We start from the raw sequence: 25839 nt of genomic DNA, 5'->3' as shown, positions 1-25839 counted from the left end.
GATGCTCTGCAGGGCAGGATAATAATATAGAATTATAGGTGAGATTCTCTGCAGGGCAGGAGAACAATATAGAATTATAGGTGAGATGCTCTGCAGATCAGGAGAACAATATAGAATTATAGGTGAGATGCTCTGCAGGGCAGGAGCGCGTTGGCTGTGAGCTGACATCAGAGGTGCAGCCACAGGGAGCGGTGCATGATATGGCGCACACTCAGATGTCAGCTGCCGGGCTGTGCGGTGGCTACAAAAGACACTGGGCGACGTGGGAGCAGAGGAAAGGTGACTAGAATGTTATTGTTTTTAATTATGCATTAGGGTCAGAACGGGGACACATACACTAGGATTGGGGACCATGTAAACCAGGATAGGGACATATATACCAGAAAGGGGGCATAAATACCAGGATGGAGATCATGTGGACCATACATACTAGGATGGGGACCATATATACCAGCATTAGGACATATATACCAGGATGCAGACATATTCACCAGGATGATGGGCATATATACCAGTATGGGGGACATTACTACATAATGAAGGGGGAGGGGGGCAATTCATACGTCTTTGTAGAATTTAGAACACTACAGGGGGCCATACATCTGACCAACGTGTGTGTGGGGGGGGGAAGGGCCAAATTTCACACTGGGGCCCATCGGACTCCACTGCAAAAGCATATAATACATTCTCAGCAAGAACACAAAGTGATACAAGTGACAGAATCTCACCCTTCTGCTGTGCCTTCTGGACTTCCAGGACCAACTATCTCTGCCAGCAGCAGTGATACTTTTGTGAGCACTGATAGCAGTGATGGCTCCTCTGGATAATACTGCTGCTGGTTCTGCATGCATTGTGCTGCTGTTTTGGGCTGGTGGGAGGAGTAAGGCAGAATCAGTGAGAGATGAGAGCAGACTAGATCTATCTATTGCTGATAATGACAGACTGCTGTCCAAAGCGTTTGATACCGTGCCGCACAAGAGGTTGGTACACAAAATGAGAATGCTTGGTCTGGGGGAAAATGTGTGTAAATGGGTTAGTAACTGGCTTAGTGATAGAAAGCAGAGGGTGGTTATAAATGGTATAGTCTCTAACTGGGTCGCTGTGACCAGTGGGGTACCGCAGGGGTCAGTATTGGGACCTGTTCTCTTCAACATATTCATTAATGATCTGGTAGAAGGTTTACACAGTAAAATATCGATATTTGCAGATGATACAAAACTATGTAAAGCAGTTAATACAAGAGAAGATAGTATTCTGCTACAGATGGATCTGGATAAGTTGGAAACTTGGGCTGAAAGGTGGCAGATGAGGTTTAACAATGATAAATGTAAGGTTATACACATGGGAAGAAGGAATCAATATCACCATTACACACTGAATGGGAAACCACTGGGTAAATCTGACAGGGAGAAGGACTTGGGGATCCTAGTTAATGATAAACTTACCTGGAGCAGCCAGTGCCAGGCAGCAGCTGCCAAGGCAAACAGGATCATGGGGTGCATTAAAAGAGGTCTGGATACACATGATGAGAGCATTATACTGCCTCTGTACAAATCCCTAGTTAGACCGCACATGGAGTACTGTGTCCAGTTTTGGTCACCGGTGCTCAGGAAGGATATAATGGAACTAGAGAGAGTACAAAGGAGGGCAACAAAATTAATAAAGGGGATGGGAGAACTACAATACCCAGATAGATTAGCGAAATTAGGATTATTTAGTCTAGAAAAAAGACGACTGAGGGGCGATCTAATAACCATGTATAAGTATATAAGGGGACAATACAAATATCTCGCTGAGGATCTGTTTATACCAAGGAAGGTGACGGGCACAAGGGGGCATTCTTTGCGTCTGGAGGAGAGAAGGTTTTTCCACCAACATAGAAGAGGATTCTTTACTGTTAGGGCAGTGAGCATCTGGAATTGCTTGCCTGAGGAGGTGGTGATGGCGAACTCAGTCGAGGGGTTCAAGAGAGGCCTGGATGTCTTCCTGGAGCAGAACAATATTGTATCATACAATTATTAGGTTCTGTAGAAGGACGTAGATCTGGGGATTTATTATGATGGAATATAGGCTGAACTGGATGGACAAATGTCTTTTCTCCATCGCCTTTCATTGGGGGACACAGGAACCATGGGTGTATGCTGCTGCCACTAGGAGGCTGACACTATGCAAATAAAAAAGTTAGCTCCTCCTCTGCAGTGTACACCCCACCGACAGGAAGTAGGATCTTCAGTTTAGCTTAGTGTCAGTAGGAGGTGGACACGGGTCTTTCATTAGACCCTTATCTACCTCAATGTGCGTCGTTTTCTTTCAGGTTTTTCCGGAGGGATACAGGGTGAGCAGTCACACCTGTAGTCCCACAAGCGGACTATGAGTACGGCGTGTACTGCCACCCCGTATCCTCATAGATCCCACACCAGGACCAAGATCCTAGCACACAAGCGTGCTTAGAAGTCCGGCCCTGGCTCCGTCCCCCACCCACTCGCCCACCAGAGCCTGTCGGTTGGAGGAGACGAGGACGTCCATCAGCTCCCTGGACGTCTGATACCTTCACCGGTTTGAGGTTAGTAACAGACGGCGTGGGATGTTTAGGTGAGTATTCCTGCTCCCCTTCCTCTGGGTCCTTCTCGGGGTGACATGGGAGAAGTCGTTTCTCCTTCGCGCGGCGGCCCTTTGGGTCCCACTATCTGGGCGACCGCACTACCCTTTTTGCTGCGGCCGCTCCTGTTCCCGTGTGGCGCGGAGGCCCTTCTGGCCGCCGCGCTGATTTTTACGGCGGCCGCCCCTTCGCATGGCGGCCACGCTGCTTCCCCCGCACCGTCTCTGCAGCCGCACAGCCCCTTTTTGCTGCGGCCGCTCCTGTACCCGAGTGGCGCGGCGGCCCTTCTGGCAGCCGCGCTTAATTTTACTGCGGCCGCTCAACTCTGTCGGCGGCCGCGCTGCACTGTCTAGGCAGCCGCACAGCCCCCTTTTTGCTGCGGCTGCTCCTTGCTCTGGGTGGCGCGGCGGCCCTACTGGCACCCGCGCTGTCTTTTTGCAGCGGCCGCTTCTCCCTTTCTGGCGCGCACACAGCCGCGCCGTTTTCCACCGGCGACCGCACTTTTCTGTGGGGCCTGCAGGCAGCCGCGCTGCCTTTTCCTGCGGCTGCGCTCCTTTCTGTCTGCGGGCGGCCGCGCCGTTTCCTGGCTGCACTTCCACCGTCGCCGCGGCCCTCTCCGGCGGTCGCCGACTTCTATTTTAGGCCCCGGCTTCTCCCGGGGCCTACTTCCGGCCGCGACTCCGCCCACTTCCTTCTCTCCATCTGGCGGGCTTTTCTCCCGCCCGACTGGTTCATTTCGGCGCATTGGGGGACACAGCAGGCGGTACTGACACGGCGGTTAGCCCCGCCCACTTTCTCCTGTGCCCCCAAGTTTGTTTTTCGGCGCCAGGAACGCCTTGCCCCACTTCTTGCAGCTGCAGCTGGTCCCGGACTGAAGGGGCCAAACAGCAGTGTCCCAGAAGTCTGCTGTCTGTTTGCTTTTCTGTGTTAGAAGATGCACATCAGCGATGATCCTTATCAAGATCCTCCTCTGGGCAGCTATGCAGCTTTTCCGTCCGAAGATCGCTCCGCCTGTCGTGAGTAGCTCTGCTCTGCAGACCGACACTCCTCTGCCCTTCTGGCCCCTAACCTTCTGGTATTTCTGCTCTCTGTCAGACGTGTAGCAACCCCCTCCCAGGACCCTCCCGCTGTTCCGCTACAGAGCGAAAACTCCACTCCAGCCTGGGTGTCCTCTCTATCACAATCCATAGCGGATCTAACACGGGTGTCTAAAACCCTTGTGTCTGTGGTTGATAGGTTGCCCCTGCAGACTCCCGCAGTAGCCAACGGGTCGCAGGAGACTCTGTCTGAGCCTTCCGTTATAGGTCGCAAAAGGTCCAGACAGGAACGCTGGTCTGAGTCCTTTTCCCATTCCATTTCGCCCCACGGTCCTTCCTGTGGTCGGCTTCCCCCCGGTCCTCCCCTGCGTCAGGCGAGGCTTTCTCTGATGCGCCTTCGTAGGATATTTCGGCGCTGGATTTGAACCAAATCCATGAGGGATATGGTTGAGTACCTCATTGGAGCGATAAATCAGACCTGTGGCATCAAAGATTCCGCTACGGAACCCGCAGACCAGGCGGTTTCGTTTAGACGGGCTAAACCACCTTCAAAGGTTTTCGCTCCTCACCCTGATTTAGAGGAAATCATGACGAGAGAAGGAGAGAATCCGGCCAGACGCTTTCAGAGACGAAAGCGCCCTGGCGTTTTATCTCTTTTCTCCGGAGCTCACCGCTAATTGGACTTCCCCCTCGGTGGATCCTCGGGTTTCCAGGCTGTCGAGAGACCAACACTGTCCTTTCTCTAGCTGGCGGAGCATCTCTGAAGGATTCTAATGATAATCATAGAATCCTTTGCGAAGTATCCAAATGGGCCAAACAGCTCCGTCAGGGCATCCCGGACGGGGCTCCACCTGGACATCTAGCTGAGCTTGCTAGCCAGATTTCTCTTGTAGGTGAATACCTGGCCTCCGCTTCCCTGGATGCCGCGTCTTGTGCGACTCAGGCTTCCAGCAATGCTGTTCCCTCCTGTCGGACCATTGGCTCAAGGCCCGGCAGGCGGATTTGTCTTCCAAAAAGTCACTTACCAGCCGACCTTTTTCAGGGTTCACGCAGCAAAGGCCACAGGCACGTCCAGAGAAGAACAGGGTATTTTTTTAGACCCACTCCTTCCTGGCGTTCTCGCTACTCCCAAGGTATATCCTCCAGGTCTAGGACTGGAAGATCCACCTCGGCATGACTCTCGTCTAGACCTCAGCCCACTTCCCAGGCTGGGCGGCTGTCTCCTCTTCCTCAGGGACTTCTGGATCTCCTCAGTAGAGGGCACATGGGTCAGGGAAGTTGTATCCTCGGGATACAAGATAGAGTTCGTTTCACGACCCTGGGATCGTTTCCTTGAATCCCGACCTCCAAGAGACCCCGCTCTAGTTCCGGGTTTCTTCGCAACCATTGCTTCTCTTCTCAAAGCCGGGGGTAATTTTTCCCGTCCCAGAAGAAGCACGGTTCACAGGTTTCTACTCTAATCCTTTGTGTGACCGATAAAAGAAGGCAAGGTTCATCCCATTCTGGATCTCAAATTGCTGAACAGGAGAATTCATCTGAGACTCCTCAGGATGGAATCCTTTCATTCAGTAATTGCTTCCATGGAGGCTCAAGAATTTCTGTGTTCCATAGATATTCAAGACGCCTACCTCCATGTCCCGATATTCCCAGGACATCATGGATTCCTGGGCTTTGCGGTGCTCCAGGACCCTTTTCAGTTTGTCGCCCTGCCGTTCGGTCTCGCAACTGCTCCCAGGGTTTTCACGAAGATCAGGGCGGCACTGATAGCCATCTTGAGGGTCAGGGGACTGGTACCTTTTCCGTACCTCGACGGCATCCTCATCAAGGCTCCGTCCTTTTTCTCAGGCTCGCGAGAGCCTCCATCGTCCTCGACACTAGCCGTTTCGGGTGGTTTGTCGACAAGAAGAAATCCTGTCTTGTTCCCTCGCAGCGCCTCCTTTTTTTCTGGGCATGCTCTTCGACACTCATCAGTTCAAAGTCTTCCTTTCCCGAGGGTAAGAGATCCGTCCTTCGTCGGGACGTACACTTGCTCCAGGGTCCTCGGCTTCCCTCTTTCCGATCGGCCATGAAGGTCCTGGGGAGGATGGTAGCAACATTGGAAGCGACACCCTTTGCCCTATTTCATTCACGTCCTCTTCAGCAGGCCATCCTGTCACAGTGGGACAGGTCTGTCTTGTCCCTGGATCGACCAATCCATCTCTCTCCCCGGGTCAATCGGTCCCTCAACTGGTGGCTGACGTCACCTCTCATCTCCCAGGGCAGGTCCTTCCTTCCAGTTTTCTGGCAAGGTGGTGAAGATGGACGTCAGCCTGCTCGGCTAAGGCGTGGTGTTTCGCCACCTGACTGTTCAGGGTCGTTGGTCGGCGCAGGAGTCTTCTTGGCCGATCAATGTGCTTGAGATTCGGGCCATCTTTCTCTCCCTTCGCCACTGGGAAAGGATTCTCAGGGGTCTACCTATCCGAATCTCGGCGGACACCGCCACGGAGGTGGCATATCAACCATCGGGGGAGACACTGAGTTCCTTGGCCGAGGTATCCAAAATCCTCCTCCGGGCAGAGGCAATGGTTCCGGTGATATCCGCAGTGCTTATCCCCGGTGTCGACAATTGAGCCGCCAACTTCCTCAACCGCGAGGGCCTCTCGGCAAGGAAATGGTCCTTGCATCAGGGGTTCTTACATCAGCCTGGTCTTCGATGGGGGACTCCGGACGTGGACCTCATGGCGTCCCGAATGAACATGGTGTTCGTTTCCTGGTCTCGCGACCCTCTCGCAGTGGGCATCGACGCTCTGGCCATTCCTTGGTCGCAGTTCGTGCTCCCCTATCTATTCCCATTCTTCCCTTGCTTCCCAAGCCGTTGAAAGGGATCAAGGCGGAGGGGTGCCGGTCATTCTGATCGCCCCGGATTGGCCCAGGAGAGCTTGGTTTGCGGAGATCGTCAATCTTCTCGCGGACGCCCCCTGGTGCCTTCCAGACAGTCCCGATCTGTCTCGGGGTCCGATCTGCCACCCAAATTCTCGGTCGTTCAGTTTAACGGCGTGGCTGTTGAGTCCGCTGTTCTAAGAGCGTCTGGCCTTTCGGACTAGGTGATTCTCACCATGATCCAGGCTCGGAAGCCTTCGTTTTCCCAGACTCTACTATCGTACCCATCTATGTCCTTTTCCCTGCCTTCCATCTTGGCCTTCCTCTAGGCAGGACTGGATTTGGGCCTTGCCCGGAGTTCCCTCAAGGGCCAGATTTCTGAGCTTCCCATCCTTTTTCAGAAGACTTTAGCTTCTCGGCCACAGGTTAAGACCTGCCTTCAAGGAGCAGCCCATGCTGTCCCTCCGTATAGGGCCCCTGTGGATTCATGGGGTTTTAAACATGGTACTGGACGTTCTGAGGTTTCCCCATTTGAGCCTCTCAGAACTGACAGGGGAATCTCCCTATCTTGGAAGGTGGCCTTTTTTTGTGGCCATCACTTCTATCCGCGCGTTTCCGAATTGGCGGCCCTTTCTTGCCGACCTCCGTTCTTGGTCATTCACCAGGACAAGGTGGTCCTCAGACCTCCTCCTTCTTTCCTTCCTAAGGTGGTTTCCACCTCCAACGAGGACGTCGTTCTACCTTCCTTTTGCCCAGCTCCGACTCATCCTCTGGAGCGATCGTTGAAAAAGCTGGACCTCGTCACGGCAGTGAGGATCTACCTGGATAGAACGTCCACTTTCCGGAAGACAGGTTCTCTCTTCGTCATTCCTGATGGCACGCGCAGAGGCCAACTGGCTTCTAAGGTGACTATTGCCCGCTGGATCAGAACGGCAATTCTGGAGGCTTACCGGGTCAAGAACAGAGTGCCCCCTCCTGGGATCAAGGCTCACTCTACCCGGGCAGTCGGCGCCTCCTGGGTGGTGCACCACAGGGCTTCCGTCCTACAGCTTTGCAAAGCGGCAACTTTGTCTTCCATCCACATGTTCGCCAAATTTTACAAGGTGCATACCTATGCTTCGGCGGACGCCAGCCTGGGCAGAAGGATCCTGCAGGCGGCAGTGGTGAGTCCTCTGACCTGATGGAAGTCTGTTTTTCCCACCCCAGGGACTGCTTTGGGACGTCCCATGGTTCCTGTGTCCCCCAATGAAAGGCGATGGAGAAAACAGGATTTTTGGTTGCTTACCGTAAAATCTGTTTCTCTGAGCCTTCATTGGGGGACACAGCACCCTCCCAAGTTGAACAGCTCTGTTTATTGTGTTATACTGTTTACGTTTGAGTTCTTTGAACACTCTTTGAGTGTTTGAAACTGTTAATCTGTGGAGCGCTGCGGCATTTGTTGGCGTTATATAAAGTGTATTATTATTATTATTATATTATTATTATTTCTCTTTTACACGTTGCTACTCCTACTGCTTTCTCACTAACTGAAGATCCTACTTCCTGTCGGTGGGGTGTACACTGCAGAGGAGGAGCTAACTTTTTTATTTGCATAGTGTCAGCCTACTAGTGGCAGCAGCATACACCCATGGTTCCTGTGTCCCCCAATGAAGGCTCAGAGAAACAGATTTTACGGTAAGCAACCAAAAATCCTGTTTTTTCGGCCTTACTAACTATGTTACTATGTTACTATGTAAACCACAGATCATCATTTTTGCAGTTTTGCACTAGGTCAACTGTAAATCACAAGTTGATCACATATTATGTGAACATCCTCACCTTGCACCTGAAATATCATAGATCTGAAACTTTTGTGATGCTTTAATTGGCAATTTTCCGTGTGGGGAATTTTCCTGTGGGCATTTTTCCTGTGGGTAATTTTCCTGTGTGCAATTTTCCTGTGTGCATTTTTCAGGGAACCCATTTGGGGGGTTTTGTGTGACATTATTTTCAGTTTCCCTTTTTTTTTTCAGTTTTTTTTTTTCTTTTTTTGTTTTGTTCCAATTCCCAAAAAGAAAACCAGTGTAGCTGGAGGAAACCCACAAAATATGGGGAGAACAACATGCAGACTCCTTGCAGATGTTGTCCTCTGTGGGATTTGAACCCAGGACCCCAGTGCTGCGAAACTACAGTGCCAACGTCTGAGCTACTGTGCTGCCCTAGATATAATGTGATATTTTCTTAGTTTGAATCCGTTTTGAAGGCAACAATACTATTTTTTTTTTTTCCGAGTCACGTTAGGGTTCTTGAACTTGCGATTGCTTGATTGCTGGTACAGTACTTTGCTACTGAAGGCAGGGCACAATATTATTACATTGTCACATCAGGTGTGGGTCCGTGTGATTACACTAGATAACTACTTTGATGGCCTAGTAAATGGTGACTGTGGAATATGAGGGGTTAAGCGGGTTAAAGTTGTTTTGCAGCTAGCTCCAATCGTAGTAGTTATCAGCCCCATGGCTAAACCCACACCATACACTTGCACTCAACATGTGGAGGAGTAAAAAAAAAACACTGACTTTTTTTTTTATATATTAATATTTCAAAACTACTGGATTTATTCTTGTCTTATGAAATGAAAACATGATATTTTTTCCCCAGGATTTTCAATTGTGGTGACATCAATTTGGCCGTATCTTCAAAAGGTGAGTGTCCTTGGTCTGTAGGAAACATACTGCCAGCAAATTATGAAAGTAACAAGGCAACAGGGAGTAAAACAAAAGAAAAAGGCCTATAGAAAAAGAAAGTACCTACGGGGCAGTTTTTGCCCTATACGTTCACAATGTATTTTTTTTAATGAGATTTTTCAAAAACGCTATAAAAACCTGTTAATTTTTACTGTGTTAAATGTGATCATGGTTTAATTTCTGTGACCTGCGAGCCCATGTACACAGCCTAGGTGATGCCACTGACAGGTGGACAACCTTTTTAACCCCCTTCGGCTGCAGTGATGCCAGACAATGTCACTGTAGACCAAGGTTTGACACCACCAGCCCACAAAAGACAATGGGTGGTCTGTTATTTGCCATAAATATGCCATATTTTTTTATTTGGAGTAAATGATGCTGTTTTACTGAATAAGGTCCTGCTTTTTTCTTACTCCTGTGCCTCTCCATTCCTCTTGTCTGTATATACGATAAATCTTATATTTTTAGTCAAGTGAGCAAGAGAATATCAGACGGAGAAGAGTTTAGAACCACGCCCACTTGGCTACATTATTATATTTATATAATGAGAAGAGGGGGCCATATCTCACAAATGAAGAGGAGCAGTAACAAAATAGAAACAACTCCAGGTTCAGGAGAGCAGCATCATTTACGCCATATAAAAACATTACTTATTTATGGCACGTGATCGGCCCCCTTTAAGAGGTTAAAGACATTTTTGGGAGACTGACATTTTATACTGCAGCCATTAAATATGTCTTATATGATCTGATGGAGATTGGAGTCTCATAGGTGGATATGTCATAAATCAATATTAATCGTCAGAATGTGCTTCTAAGTAATGACTACCTAAATATGTTCGTGTCATCAACAGATACATTGTAGAATGTTCCTCTATATTTAGTCAAAATCTAAACTTACAGGGAATGTATTGTCAGGAAATTATCTATTCTGATATCAAGACTTCATATTTTTTCCATGGCATTATCTTAAAAAAAATAACAAAACGTAATCTTTCTGGCTCCCGAGTCTTCTACTAAGCAGCACTTCGTGTTCTGCCGAGGTCACTTCTCAGCAGTGATCGCATTATTTCCACAGCCTGGAGAACATTGAACGCCATCATCTTTACTATAAAGCTGGAGGCAGATAATATGTGATCCACTATTGACAATAAGTGATGGATCATGGCCAGAAAATCGAATAAATACATCAGCAAAAATGATCGGTTTTAGGGTAAAATCTATGTGATAATAGTCTTTCTTCTACTTTATTAACCTATCGTCCAATCCTTTATTTTAGATTGACCCAAGTGCTAATACAAGCTTTCTTGGCTGGGTAATAGCATCCTACAGTTTGGGACAGATGGTTGCATCTCCATTGTTTGGTTTGTGGTCTAACCACAGGCCAAGAAGAGAACCTCTGGTGGTCTCCATATCTATACTGGTAGCCGCTAGCTGCCTTTACGCCTATGTGCACGTTCCGGCCTCACACAACAAGTATTACATGCTCATTGCCCGAGCATTGGTTGGTTTTGGATCAGGTATGTTATTCTAAAGTTTTTGTAAATTTACAAACGTTGTTACACGTTACAAAGGAGAACGAGTGCTAATCTGATCTGTAGATGTGGGATCTGTTGTGATCGAGAAAATGATTAAGTAGTGAATTGTCTGCAGATTGGACAGTAGCACTGGAATGTAGGTGTCAAGGGAACCTTCCATGAAAAATATCACTATTAGGCCGGGGTCACACTTACAGCGTATGAAAAATCGGTCAGCTGAGAGTCACACGAGTGTTCTCCGTATGGGGATCCGTGTATAATGTGTTTGCAATGCGATGATGCGATTTTTCTTGCACCTATGTATCCGTATGGCATCCGTATGATACACATATGGATTTACATTTCTCACTGCTGTTACCCAATGAATGTAATGGCTCAATGGGCTGAAATGAGGAAAATGTGTGCATATTTCTGGCAAGTCACACTGATGGTCCGTGTGGTGTCCGATTTATTTATTTTTTTCCTTTTGTTTCTCGCACCCATAGACTTTCATTGGCGAGACTTGCCATATATACGCGTACATTCACAGCATGCTGCCATTTCACTCGCACGTAGAATACGCCTGAGAAAAAATACTGTGATGTGATCTGCCCCATAGATTAACCCTGGTCTGAGTGCTATGTGATGTTTTCTCGCGTTGCACTCGTCCGTATTATACGCTAGTGTGACTCCGGCCTTACATTGCAGATATGGGGTTAATCTGCAGGTTAGTAACGTTCTGACACTGTGCAGCATCCCGCCGCTGGGAAGAAATGAACTTTATTCCTCATTGCAGCATTCAGCTTCCAGTCACCGTCCTGTGTATGGAGAGCAGCGGCTGTAACCACATCCTCTCACTGACTGACAGCGGCTCAGCATTGTAGTCAGCTGTCAGTCAGTGTCGGGGTGCGATTACAGCCGCTGCTCTCCAACACAAAGCGGTGACCGAGCCCTTGCCGGGGCCGCCCCTATGACTGGAAGCTGAACAGTGCCAGAAGGAATAAAATTAATTTCCTCCCTGCAGCGGGGCTCTCAGTGCGGGCGCTGCATGGTGTCTGTAGGTTGATAGCGTTATTTTACATGACATTCCCTTTAAGTTGGGTTGACATATTGCACCTGCAGTGTCTTGTCCTTTTGTATTTATTTATTTGTTTATTTTTCCCAAGACTTTGGAAAATCACAGCAAAGTGGTGCAACTAAGTCCCCACGAGTATTTGGCGTGTTTTTCCGCCTTGTATTTTCGTGCACAAAAAACGCAGCTTCTTCTTGTTTTATCAAAGTGGATGGGATTATATGAATCTCATTCCCACTGTGTTTTTTTTTTTTTATAACACTGTGGAAACTGACCTGCGGTGCAAATTTGAAATCGGCAACATGTCTGTCTCTTGCAGTAAATAAGCGTTTAGAAAAAAACTCGCAGTAAACATGAGATTTATCCCATACACTTTGCTGGAAATGTAGTGTGCTAACTTTTGTTACACAGAAATACACAGCAAAAAAAAAACGCACCAAATAATAATTGAGGGAAATTGGCCTTGGGATCCTTTTACATAGTCCAAGCGGTTGTAATGAGGCACGCAAAAATGGCCCTCATTACACTTAGGCCATATTCGGTCATCGTGTATCATTGTGGGAGCAGTGACTGGCTGCAGGTACCCTGACACAGCCTCGTCCACATATATGAGACTGTTGTAAGGAGATCTGCGTCCAGTCCGTACTCTGGCAGTGATACATGGATGTCGGAATTTAGCTTTAGGCTATGTGGCCACGTTGCAGAAATGTCCGCAGCATTTCCGCAACTCCCTGCCGCAGGTAAAACGCATGCGGAATTCGCATGCGTTTTTCTGCAAAACACAAGCGTTTTTAGCTTGCAGGATGCTTGCGCTTTTCCAAGCGGTTTGAAGCATCGCTTGGAAAAGTGATTGACATGATGGTCACACTTGTCAAGCATAGTGGTTGACAAGTGTGACCAACTTTTTACTATTGATGCTGCCTATGCATCAATAGTAAAAGATAGAATGTTTAAAAAAATATGGTTATTCTCACCTTCCGACGGCCCCTGATCCCCTGATCGTGACAGCGACGTCATCTCAGGTGATTCGTGCAATGCATCCCTGGGAACGGAAGTCGCCGCGCGCACCGCAGAGAGCCGGGAGGACTCCGGGGGCCATCAGAAGGTAAGTATATCCCTATTTTTTATTTTAATTCTTTTTTTTTTTTTTTACATGAATGTGGATCCCAGGGCCTAGAGGAGAGTCTCCTCTCCTCCAGACCCTGGGTACCATCCGCACATGAAGCGCTCACTTTGCGCATGGTGGGCATAGCCACATGCGAAAAGTGAGCATTTTAATGCAATCCTATGGTGGTGAAATCGGCACAATTCCACAGAAATAATGAACATGCTGTGGATCTTACCGCTATGCGATTCCGAAGCGGGAAAATCTGCAGCATGGGCACAGCAACTGCGGAATCCCATAGGATTGCATGGGAATGCGTTTTTTAAGCGTTGAGCTTTCCACTGCAGCAAAAAACGCTGCAGAAAGGCAGAAGAAACGCAGCGTGGGCACATAGACTTACACTTATAATGCCATACCTGGTAAACTTTTACACATTTTTTCATGTTACATTCACAAAATTAAAATTCCAATAAAAAACAAAACCCATTTATGTGATATACCAACACAAGTATTTGTGAAGTGTGAAAGAAATGACTACATGGCTTTCTGTAACAGGCTGTGGCCCAAGGATTGCGTGGAGGGGTGTAACTGGGTGCCTCACCAAGTCCAACCTTGGATACACAGCAATGGACGATACCGTGATCCGAGGAGAGATGAAAGAGTTGGGACCAGGTGCTACACCAGGACTGACCTTGGGTGGATGGCAGCTGACCCCCAAGGGACTGGAGCCAGGGATGGTGGACTGGGCAAATCCTGACAGGCACAGCTGGTACAGTGGCTGGCACTCCTTGTAAGCAAATACAGCAAGCGTGTTAGAACATACAAACAACGTTGCTCAGGCACCTCCATGACGGCTGAAGGCAATTGGTTACTCAGGATTTTATTTAGGTATATCAGGCTACAGGGGACTGAAAACAAATGCGTGTTCCCATTTTTTAGATTAATTTTTTTTTAAATAAATAGAAAACCATGTATGACTTCCTTTACACTCGCTACTTTATGTTAGTATATCATATGAAATTCCAATAAAATACATCCAGCTTTGTGTGTGTAATGTTAAAAAAATTAGAAAAGTTTACAGGGTATAAATACTTTTTTGATACTGTACAGGTGGCAGTCATCGACAAGTGCAAAATGTATTGTGATAAGCAGTTTGTTCTAATAAAGTTTGCGTATTGTTGGCAGCATACCCCATTTGGACATGCTTGCTGCTTATGCCTGTCTATGCAGGTTCTCTACTGTTGTCTACGGAAGTTCTTATTGTTTGATTAGGCTTTCTAACTAAGGATATTTAAAATTTATTAAGCAATTTGATAAATAAGAAGCCTGTCTGCTGCCATAGTATTGAGGGCCTACTTGTCTTACACTGATAAAATCAACATAAGTCCAAAAGTACTTAAGGGCACTTCATCAAAATGCAACCATCAAATCCCATTAAATGTTAGGTATAAAGAAGAGATCCCACACAATATAAAATCAATATAATATTTTTATTCAAGCCAAAAAAGGACCATAAACAACAACAATAAAAAAGCCAAATGCCATCTAGGAGATGCCAGAAATATGCAATAGAAAAATTCCCCACACATAATCAATAATCCAATGCAAATGTGTTATTATTGACCAATTAATAAATATGTTATAAAATCTAAAACTATTATATAGAAAGGTTTTTTATCAATAACAGCCATTCAAAAAAATGGAAATTATTCCACACCTTTTTAATCCAACCAGACTCAGTATCTCCAAAACAGGGATGTTATATTAACATCAGTAATCCTGTGTTATGTTTAACAACAGGAAAAGGAGACCTGTCTTTTGTAGCTCACTACATGGTCTCCACAATATATACATGTCAAAAACCTTCCCCTGGTATACGGTGGTTATTTAGGGTGGTATATTAGAAGAATGAAGGTGATAATTAACTAGTGTGTGGCTTGTTCTGGCATCCCCTCACCCCGACGCGCGTTTCGCCGCCAGCTTCTTTCAGGGACGTGGAATAATTTCCATTTTTTTGAATGGCTGTTATTGCTAAAAAAAAGTTTCTATATAATTATGTTTTAGATTTTATAACATTTATCAATTGGTCAATAATAATATTGGATTATTGATTGTGTGGGGAATTTTTCTGTTGCATATTTCTGGCGTCTCCTAGACCTAGACGGCATTTTGCTTTTTTTTATTGTTGTTGTTTATTGTCCTTTTTTGGCTTGAATAAAAATATTACATTGATTTTATATTGTTTGGATCTCTTCTTTATCCCTAACATTTAATGATGTGGGATTTGATGGTTACACTGATAAAGTCTATATTTTATTTTGTGCACTTTAGGAAATGTAGCTGTTGTCCGGTCATATGTCGCTGGCGCAACCTCGCTATCAGAAAGGACAAGTGCCATGGCTAATATTAGTGCTTTTCAAGCTCTTGGCTTTATCCTTGGTCCTGGTAGGTATGTTATTATGGTCTGTTGGGTAAGGTTTTAGGCCTCTAATTTTAGGGTAAGATCTTAAATAGAATAATTCTGATTTCCAGCATTTCAGGCTGCATTTACATTAATTGGAGAAGTAGGAGTGACCTTCACAGCCATCGAACTCCAAGTGAACATGTACACCGCACCATCTCTTATGGGCGCTTTTCTTGGCATTGTGAATATAATTCTGATCTTTGCAATATTCAGGTAAACTGTTTTCTTACAAGGACAGTCCACTTGTGGGCTTTCTTTGGCTTAAATTACCTACACAAGAAATATTTCTTATGAAGTCTAAACCCAAAATATCTTCTTTCAGAGAACATCAAGTTGATGATCATGGAAAGCAAATAGGAAGCATAAACTATGCATCTGAAAGTACGTATACTGGTTTGGGTTATTATTCTACCTCCAGAGCTACAAGTGCATCTCGCAAAATTAGAATATCATCAAAAAGTTAATTTATTCCAGTTCTTCAATACAAAAAGTGAAATTCATATATTAGATAGCGTCATTACAAACAGAGTGATGTATTTCAAGTGTTTATTTCTATTAATGTCGCTGATTATGGCTTACAGCCAATGAAAACCCAAAAGTCATTATCTCAGTAAATTAGAATACTTTATAACTCCAGCTTGAAAAAATTATTTTAAAATCTGAAATGTTGGCCTACTGAAATGCATGTTCAGTCAATGCACTCAATACTTGGTCGGGGCTCCTTTTGCATCAATTAATGCATCAATGCGGCGTGGCATGGAGCTGTGGCACTGCTGAGGTTTTATGGAAGCCCAGGATGCTTTGATAGCAGCCTTCAGCTTGTCTGCATTGTTGGGTCTGGTGTCTCCTCTTCCTCTTGAATATACCCCATAGATTCTCTATGGGATTAAGGTCAGGCGAGTTTGCTGGCCAAAGCAAAGTGATCTTGTTTTTAAACTAGGAATTGTGAAGTATGCACAATCAGTGATGGTTTGAGGGCCATGTCATCTGCTGATGTAGATCCCACTGTGTTTTATCAAAACCAAAGGCAGTGCAGCTGTCTACCAGGAAATTTTAGAGGACTTCATGCTTCCCTCTGCCGAAAAGCTTTTTGGAGATGGTAATTTCATTCTCCAGGAGGACTTGGCACCTGTTCACACTGCCAAAAGTACCAATACCTGGTGTAAAAACAACAGTATTACTGTGCTTGATTGGCCAGCAAACTTACCTGACCTTAACCCCATAGAGAAACTATGAGGTATTGTAAGGAAGAAGATGAGACACCAGACCCCACAATGCCGACGAGCTGAAGGCTGCCATCAAAGCAACCTGGGCTTCCATAACACCTCAGCAGTGCCACAGGCTGATCGCCTCCATGCCACGCTGCATTGATGCAGTAATTGATTACAAAGGAACCCCAACCAAGTTTTGAGTGCATTTACTGAACATACATTTCAGTAGGCCAATATTTTGGATTTTAAAATAATTTTTTCAAGCGGTTATAAAGAATTCTAATTTACTGAGATAATGACTTTTGGGTTTTCATTGGCTGTAAGCGAGAATCATCAACATTAACAGAAATAAACACTTGAAATAAATCACTCTATTTGTAATGACACTATCTAATATGAGTTTCACTTTTTGTATTGAAGAACTGAAATAAATTAACTTTTTGATGATATTCTAATTTTGTGAGATGCACCTGTATTTGAATGTGCTTGTTCTTCTATATGAAGCAGTACCTCCAGAACTGGCATTGGGATGGGATGTAGCTTTCCAAAATATGCTGATTCTTGAATCGTCCTCTATGAAGATGATGTGGGTTGTCATCAGGAGTGAGCAATACATACTGGCACATGCTTTGTTTATCTGTATTAGCTTCTATTCTAAAAACGATGCAGTAGTTTGGCTAGGCCGGGTCAGAGAATCCAAAAAACAGCTCTTTTGGGATGGTATAAGTATTCAGTGGCTAGTACCTCCAACTAGATGACCAACGGTGAAACAATGGGCATGTGCACCTAAGGCTCATTGATCTGTGTGTGCAGCCTGGTCCAATCACACAGAAAAGCTACTATAGCATATATTGCTGGCTATAAGGCCAAGTTCACATGGTAACTATTTTATATCTGTCTTTGTAATCCAAAATTAGGAGTGGGTGAAAAATACAGAAGTGGTGATGTGTTTCTATTATACTTTTCCTCTGATTGTTCCAAACGTGATTTTTGGCTTACAAATACTGATGGAAAGTATCGACCAAATACTGAATGTATGAAGCAGTGAATATTAATTTCTCTTTAACAGAAGGCACACTCTTAGCCATAGCCACCAGCTTCTGCTGGGTGATCACGTGTACCCGCTACTAAGGGGAAGTAATATTCACTGCTCCCCATACACATGGGAGTGGAGAGCAGTGAATATTCATTCTCTTTAGTAGCTGGCACACGTTATCGCCTAGCCGCTGCAGAAGGCTTGCTGCTAACAGTGTGCCTGCTGTTAAAGAGAAATTAATATTCACTGCTCCCCACGCAAATAGTCCCTCCCACCTCTCCACGCTGGCATCAGTGCATAGAGGTGAGAGGGATTATGGGCTTGGGGAGCAGTGAATATTCATTTCCCTTTAGCAGAGGGCACAGGGGTTGTCTGCAGCAGCCGGCTCCTGCCTACTGTGACTCGCTGCTCTGCCGCTCCCCCACCTCCTCATTCACAGACAAAGCGGGTACATCCGGACTATAAGACACCCCCTCCATTTTCCTCAATTTTTGGAGGAAAAAAGTGTGTCTTATAGTCTGAAAGATATGGTATTTTATTTTTTACAAAATTCATAATTGTTTTTCTCCTTCGCCTCATTGGGGGACACAGACCTTGGGTGTATGCTGCTGCCACTAGGAGGCTAATGACAAATCAACGTGTGCACAACCTACAGTGGTGCATGGGTAGGTTCCCAAACCGTAATACTAAATAAGTAAGAAACCCAGCACTCAACTTTGCGGTGAGAAGAAAATTGGATATTTTATTGTATCCCAAACAAAACGTTTCGGTCACATACAGGACCTTCGTCAGTAACTGAAAATTACATACATCAAAACACATCATGTAATAAGGATAATGTCAACACAAAACAAACTAATAAACAAAGTATATACACAAAATACACATGGACAACCGTACATGTACATGGCAATAGAGGTGTTACTATGGTGCGCATATGGGAATGGAGAGTAATAAATAATGGCACAGTGAGTGAGAGAGAGTCAGAAGAAAGGTTACGTACCAATAGTCGGGATAGAAGATGAATGCTAATTGGCTATATACGCTGCCTAAAGAAAAAGGAGGAGATAGTGGCAAAACCCGATAAAATATGGAGGTATAGTGATATAATGGGAACTAGAGGTAAAAGAAGCCTACCGATAAAATCAAAGGTACAGCGCTTATTCCAAATGGAGGGAAATGTATCCTGAATCAGTCTAGAATGGAGATAGAGCAATCTTGTAGAGAGCAGCATACAAATATATAGTCATTTATAGTCACACAGATATATGAGGTGGTATACCTTACTGATGGCCGGAATCGCGGTGTCCACCGCTGTGTAGGTAAGGACTAAAGGAGGAGGGCCTATTTAAATACCTAAAGGCGGGAAAACCGCCGGTGTGATGGGTACATTGTATGCTGCGGCGTACACTGGCCGCGAGAGGAAGCGGAAGTGAGGCGCTTAGACGGACAGAGCATGCTCGCATGATGCACCAATAGAGGACGGTGCAAGGCGAGGGCCGGATATGGCGTACCGAAGTGGGGCACCGGACGCATACAGAACAGGCCCGGTCGCCATAATGGATGTGGCAGGCTGAACTCCATAGGAGCGCCGGGAATGTGTGAGGAGGAGAGGGGACAAAAGCCGGATGTGACGCACCGGAAGTGGGGCGTCAAACGACAACACATTTAGTTGCCATGTTAGGAGAGGCACATAATACTGTGAAGTGTCCGCTGTAAAATGTAGTGGATGGCACAGAGATTGGGACATATAGTATAATACTGTGCAAGAGCACTGGGGGCCAAAGTACTGGTACAGAGAAGGAACGTAGGCATAACTTAAAGAAAAGAAAAGAGGGGAACGAAGGGAGAAAAAAAGGGGGGGGGGGAATAATACAGAGTGTATAATACCATAGACAATTGTTGGCAGTAGATAAATACTTTAATTAAAGAAACAGGAAAGTAGCAATGAGTGACCAGCTGAAAAGTGAAACAGAAAGGTGACACTGGGGGTGGACGTGACTAATCCGGAGCACTATGACTGTGGGTGGATAAGATGGTGCTCGTTATCCGTGGTGCCCATTAATCAATACAGACGGCTCTAAAAAGACAGAGAGAAAGGAATTAGTAACATTACATAGCAACAAATATCACACAAACGCCATGAGTTCATAATCACGATTGAGCCCTTTAGGGGCCAATGTCTCCAAGGTGTGGATCCAGAACGCCTCTTTCCTGTGGAGTAAAGCAACCCTGTCACCGCCTCTCCTCAGAGGTGGTACACTATCGATAACCTGGTATCGCAACTGAGAGATAGAGTGGCCTGCTGAGTGAAAGTGATGTGGAATTGGCAAGAGTAGATTCTGACATCGAATAGTGGATTTATGTTTCGAAATCCGGTCTCTTACTGACTGTGTGGTCTCACCCACGTATAACAACCCACACGGGCACTTGATTAGGTACACAACGTACGAGGATTCGCACGTGAAGAATTGATTAATCCTAAAAGTTTTGCCTGATCTGGGGTGTTGGAAAGTGTTGCCCTTTAGTACATTGTGGCATTGTGCGCAATGGAGGCATGGAAATGTGCCATTCCTTGGGCGTGATAGGAACAATTGTCTACGTTGGTCTGCCGACCCAATATCGGCTTTGACTAAACCGTCCCTCAAATTGGGTGGCCTTCTGAAGCATGGTAGAAAAGGAGATCTGAACTCAGGTATATCCGGATGGGCTGTGGACAGGAGATGCCAGTGTCGTCTGATGGCCTTGTGAAGGATGAAAGAGAAGGGGTGGTATGAGTGCACAAAGGGAATACGTTTACCCTGATCCCTAGTGGGATACCTAGGTGGGGGATTTCTTGATTGTGCTAAGACCCCTGGTGGATAACCCCTCTCTATGAATTTGGAGGTCATATTTTGAAGTCGATTCTCACATATGGTTCTGTCTTGTACTATACGCTTCACTCGTTGAAACTGCGATATCGGTATTGAGCGTTTGGTGGATGGTGGGTGAAAACTATGGTAATGTAACAAGCTATTTCTGTCCGTTGGTTTGGTAAAGAGATCTGTAGTTAGGAAACCGGCTTGGTCCTTGAGTACCATGGTGTCCAAGAAATTAATTGAATTGAATTGAACGATTAGCTATGATTCACATTCCTTCTCTGTACCAGTACTTTGGCCCCCAGTGCTCTTGCACAGTATTATACTATATGTCCCAATCTCTGTGCCATCCACTACATTTTACAGCGGACACTTCACAGTATTATGTGCCTCTCCTAACATGGCAACTAAATGTGTTGTCGTTTGACGCCCCACTTCCGGTGCATCACATCCGGCTTTTGTCCCCTCTCCTCCTCACACATTCCCGGCGCTCCTATGGAGTTCAGCCTGCCACATCCATTATGGCGACCGGGCCTGTTCTGTATGCGTCCGGTGCCCCACTTCCGGTACGCCATATCCGGCCCTCGCCTTGCACCGTCCTCTATTGGTGCATCATGCGAGCATGCTCTGTCTGTCTAAGCGCCTCACTTCCGCTTCCTCTCGCGGCCAGTGTACGCCGCAGCATACAATGTACCCATCACACCGGCGGTTTTCCCGCCTTTAGGTATTTAAATAGGCCCTCCTCCTTTAGTCCTTACCTACACAGCGGTGGACACCGCGATTCCGGCCATCAGTAAGGTATACCACCTCATATATCTGTGTGACTATAAATGACTATATATTTGTATGCTGCTCTCTACAAGATTGCTCTATCTCCATTCTAGACTGATTCAGGATACATTTCCCTCCATTTGGAATAAGCGCTGTACCTTTGATTTTATCGGTAGGCTTCTTTTACCTCTAGTTCCCATTATATCACTATACCTCCATATTTTATCGGGTTTTGCCACTATCTCCTCCTTTTTCTTTAGGCAGCGTATATAGCCAATTAGCATTCATCTTCTATCCCGACTATTGGTACGTAACCTTTCTTCTGACTCTCTCTCACTCACTGTGCCATTATTTATTACTCTCCATTCCCATATGCGCACCATAGTAACACCTCTATTGCCATGTACATGTACAGTTGTCCTTGCCACTAGGAGGCTGACATTAAGTGATACAAAGAAAGTTAGCTCCTCCCCTGCAGTATACATCCTCCTGCTGGCTCTCAGCTAACCAGTTTTTGCTTAGTGTCTGTAGGAGGCAGACTGGGGTCTGTTATTCAGACCATAGTTTTTTATTTTATTCTTATTTTATTCTTATTTTTAATCTTTTTTTACACCCTTTTGCGCAAGAGGAAGACTGGGGCGATGGACCCTTTCAAGGGGCCGATCTCCCCCAAACATCAACAGGCGAGCACGGCGAGTGTCGCCTCCCCGTAGTCTCTCCTGCGACGTGGGATGCCATGCCTAAGCTATCTTAGGTGCGACGGTTCCCTTCAGGGTGCTGATCTCCCCACAGCAGCAACAGACTGTACCCCCACAGCAGTCGCCTCCATGTACCCCCTTCTGAGCCAGGCTACAGCCGGACACAGCCCTGTGAAATCCTAGGGGAGTGAACTCTTAGGATACACCGAGGCCCTTATGGCGTCCGTGCTGCTCCTGCTGCACCACCACTGATTGAACAGCGGTGCTGCAAGGAGCTGGACAGTCCCTCTCCTCCTCTCCTCTAAAAGGGGATGGTGGATGGAGGGTTCCCGCACCGTCTACAACCCTCACCTGCAAGCAGAGTGCCGGCTCTGCCTTCCCTCCAGCTCCGGCGGTAAGTTTGAGATCTCAGGGGGCTCCTGCAGCGCGATGCTCTGGACTTTCCGGCCAGCATTCTTTCCACGCTGCCCCCTTTTTTCGGTCGGGTGCTTCTAATTGAGTTCCCAGCTTTGGCCTGCGCTAGGCCACAAGCCGATAACCTTGTGTTGCCCCCAAAAATTTAGTCCCCGGCTTGCGGCCTGCGCAAGGCTGCAAGCCGGTTACTGTTCCGGCAGGGGAACTAGAGTCACACGCTGAGAAATTTAGCCCCAGGCCGCAAGCTGATATCTCTGCCTCTGTTCCGGCAGCACCAAAAAATTTAGCCCCTGGCTTGTGGCCTGCGCTAGGCCCCAAGCCGGTAACTGTTCTGGCAGGCGCCGAAAAATTTAGTCCCCGGCTTGCAGCCGTTTAGGCCGCAACCCGGAGGTGCCACCCACGCTATGGCGCATTTCGGCGGCCTCTCCCACGATTCTGGCGTTTCTCATGCAAAACGATATGTGCCTGTTGTGTTCTCGGTGGCCATCTTCTTACTCCCCCCTCATTTCCTCCGGAAATGGATCCTGTATTTGGGCACTGAGACCAGTGCTAAGCTGCAACAGGAGCCAATTCGGCTTTGGCCATAGGACAGGATCTGGGACATATCTGCTCAGGGTAAGGGACGCCACCCGCCCCCCCCCCCCCCCCCCTTCCCTCAGCGGTATCCCCTTCTACCATTTTCTGTAAGTAGCCCTGTAAAAGGGCTCAAGAAAGCATACTTTAGGACTTAAAGTGTGCAGGCTTATAAACGGAGAGCTTTAAGTTCAAATCTCATCAAAGCCTTAAAACAACTCTAATAAGACTTTTTCAGTCTCTTCTATTTCACCGCATGTAAATCCTGCCAGCCTGCTTTTATCCCAAAGCGCAGAACTCTCCACTCTGCAAACCGGCGATTCCTAAAATGATCAACCCACTGTCACAGAGTCAAGGGTACTTAGTCCCTTTAAGCGGGTATCATCACTGTCAATGGACTCTCCAAAGCCATTGGATCCCTCCGTGGATCGCTGATCCCATCACTGAGGTGGATGAATCCTCTCCTACCAGGGGGCCGTTGGCTAGCGGGGGCCGCATGCATTCCAGATACCTGCAGGCATCTGGAAAATGGACATGTAGTACATCTACTAAGCTATCATGTGTCTTGGCATCCGCGACTAACGCTCCTCGCTCTAGCGAACAAGATTTACTTATTGAACCCGTCTCCAGCACTCCATAGGTTGACGAGGACTCTGGTTCTGCTCCGGATCACGCTGTTCTTCAAAGGACTAAATTCTCTCATAGAACATTTGTCAGTCACCTGCACAGGGGTGTCCGGATAAGTGATGCTCTACATAGGATGCCATGCCTGGGCTGATTTTTAGAGGTGACGTGTCCCTTAAAGGGCACCGATCTCCCCTCACCACCAACATTCAAGATCATGAAGTGGCGCCCCCGTATCCTCTCCTGCGATGTAGGATGCCATACCTGGACTATTTTTTTTTAGAGGCGACGGGTCCCTTAAAGGACACCGATCTCCTCACACTGTCAACAGACGAGCACATGGAGTGTCGCCTCCATGTATCCTCTTCTGCATCCAGGCCTAACACCAGACAACCAGCCCTGTCCACCCTGGGACCTGTACTCTATGGATGTACAGAGGCACATTTTTTGGCATCCGAGCACCCCCCTCTGCATCACCACTATTTATAGCAGAAGGCGGACGATCCCTCTCCACTCCCCTGTCAAGAGGATGGTGGATCAAGGGTTCATCATTTCAACTCTGCACCGTCAAAGAGAGCGGCGCTAGTTAGAGATGGCTTTTTTCCTGACCTGCTGGATGCAGCCGCGCATTCTGCCACTTGGCAGATTAACTGGGTAGAATCCCTCATCTCTTTCCACACCAGTTCACAAAACGGAATGAGTTTCCCATTTCTGGACGTGGTGAGTGCGCTAAGTAGGTACGTCTCGAGGATGGCGTCCTTCTGAAGGTTGGACACTTTATTTGGGCTACCTCACGGTCAGAGGACGGTTCCCTGACTGTGTCACGAAGGGTTTCTCCCTTTCATCGGCCATGTTAGCCTGGTGGATTCGTTAAACCATCCAGGAGCCCTTCCGTGCTAGATGTCAGCCTATCTCCCTGTCTATCGAGGCTTCTTGGTTTCTAGGCACCAGGCGTCGGCAGTGCACGCCTGCAACCTTGCCGGTTCGTCCAGTCCACACGCATTCCTGAAGCACTATAATTTCCAACCCTCCGCAGATGTGAGTCTGGCGCACTTGTAAGTAGCAGTTTCACAAGGCCTGCTAAGATGTTGTTCCCACCCAGTGACTGCTTTGAGACATCCCACGGTCTGTGTCCCCCAATGAGGCGAAGGAGAAATAGGGATTTTTGTGTACTCGCCGTAAAATCCTTTTCTCTGAGCCATTCATTGGGGGACACAGCTCCCACCCTATTATTAGCTTGTGCTTGTTTTATAATTCGTCATGCTATACTCTCATATATGGGACATGCTATACGCTCATATATTGTTATTGATCTCCTACTGCTTTTGCACCGAACTGGTTAGCTGAGAGCCAGCAGGAGGGTGTATACTGCAGAAGAGGAGCTAACTTTCTTTGTATCACTTAGTGTCAGCCTCCTAGTGGCAGCAGCATACACCCACGGTCTGTGTCCCCCAATGAATGGCTCGGAGAAAAGGGTTTTACGTTGACTACACGAAAATCTCCCCCCTTTTTTTTTTCTCGTCTTCACACTAAAAAATCTGTTGAAATTTAGTATTGCCATAATTGTACTGAACTGGAGAATCATGTTTCCAGATCATTTATTCAGTAAATTCTGTATGAATGAAAAGACAATGGTGAAATTCCTTTTTTTTTTTTTTTTTTAATGGTATGGCAAAATAAATGATGTAATTGAAAACTATTTACTCGTCCCAAAAAAGCAAGCTGGTGTCTGATTTGTAATCTCCATGTATAGGCCTAGTTGTGTCTGGACATTCACAAAGGAAGTTAGTCAGATGAGGATTTATATAATGTGTTTAATTCCTTCCTCTGTTAGGGGGGTTTACACTTGGCAATTATACAGGATCATGTGCTGCCGAGTCCGAGAATGCTAAAAACCATTTCACCTTTTGCTTACTTGCCGGGTGAATTGCAACCTGATTAGACAAGCCAAGTTGCGGTAATGATTGTTGCTAGGAACGCTCATTGCCAAAAATCGTCCAGTGTAAATGCAGCCTTACTTTAATCTGAACAGATCTTTCACTGAATTTCTTGTAGGTACAGAGACCATAAATGAAAGTGAAGAGCCTGTTGATCAGATCGCCGTCGTTTCATCAAATATTCTATTCTTCATCATTTTATTCATATTTGCCATTTTTGAGACGTACGTATTCAGAAATTGTCATTCACTGTGTGTGTGCATGATACATACATTATCGGGTTGGGTGAGGGCTTATTTTTTTGTGTGCCGGGCTGACGTTTTTAATGATACTATTTTG

General features: G+C 46.5%; 1 protein-coding gene across 4 annotated transcripts in view; it reads left to right on the top strand.

The window, feature by feature from the left end:
* Nucleotides 1-25839, top strand: part of MFSD8 (major facilitator superfamily domain containing 8) — a 61032-nt gene that overhangs the window by 18464 nt on the left and 16729 nt on the right. For all 4 annotated transcript variants that reach the window (XM_069743937.1, XM_069743936.1, XM_069743938.1 and 1 more), the window contains 6 exons: nucleotides 9136-9179; nucleotides 10500-10740; nucleotides 15246-15359; nucleotides 15447-15591; nucleotides 15701-15759; nucleotides 25619-25724. In XM_069743937.1, the coding sequence (XP_069600038.1) occupies nucleotides 9136-9179; nucleotides 10500-10740; nucleotides 15246-15359; nucleotides 15447-15591; nucleotides 15701-15759; nucleotides 25619-25724 (709 nt within the window). The remainder of the gene's footprint in view (nucleotides 1-9135; nucleotides 9180-10499; nucleotides 10741-15245; nucleotides 15360-15446; nucleotides 15592-15700; nucleotides 15760-25618; nucleotides 25725-25839) is intronic.

This window comes from Ranitomeya imitator, chromosome 1 (assembly GCF_032444005.1).
Source record: "Ranitomeya imitator isolate aRanImi1 chromosome 1, aRanImi1.pri, whole genome shotgun sequence".
NCBI lineage: Eukaryota > Metazoa > Chordata > Amphibia > Anura > Dendrobatidae > Ranitomeya > Ranitomeya imitator.
This window is presented reverse-complemented; position numbering and strand designations above follow the sequence as displayed.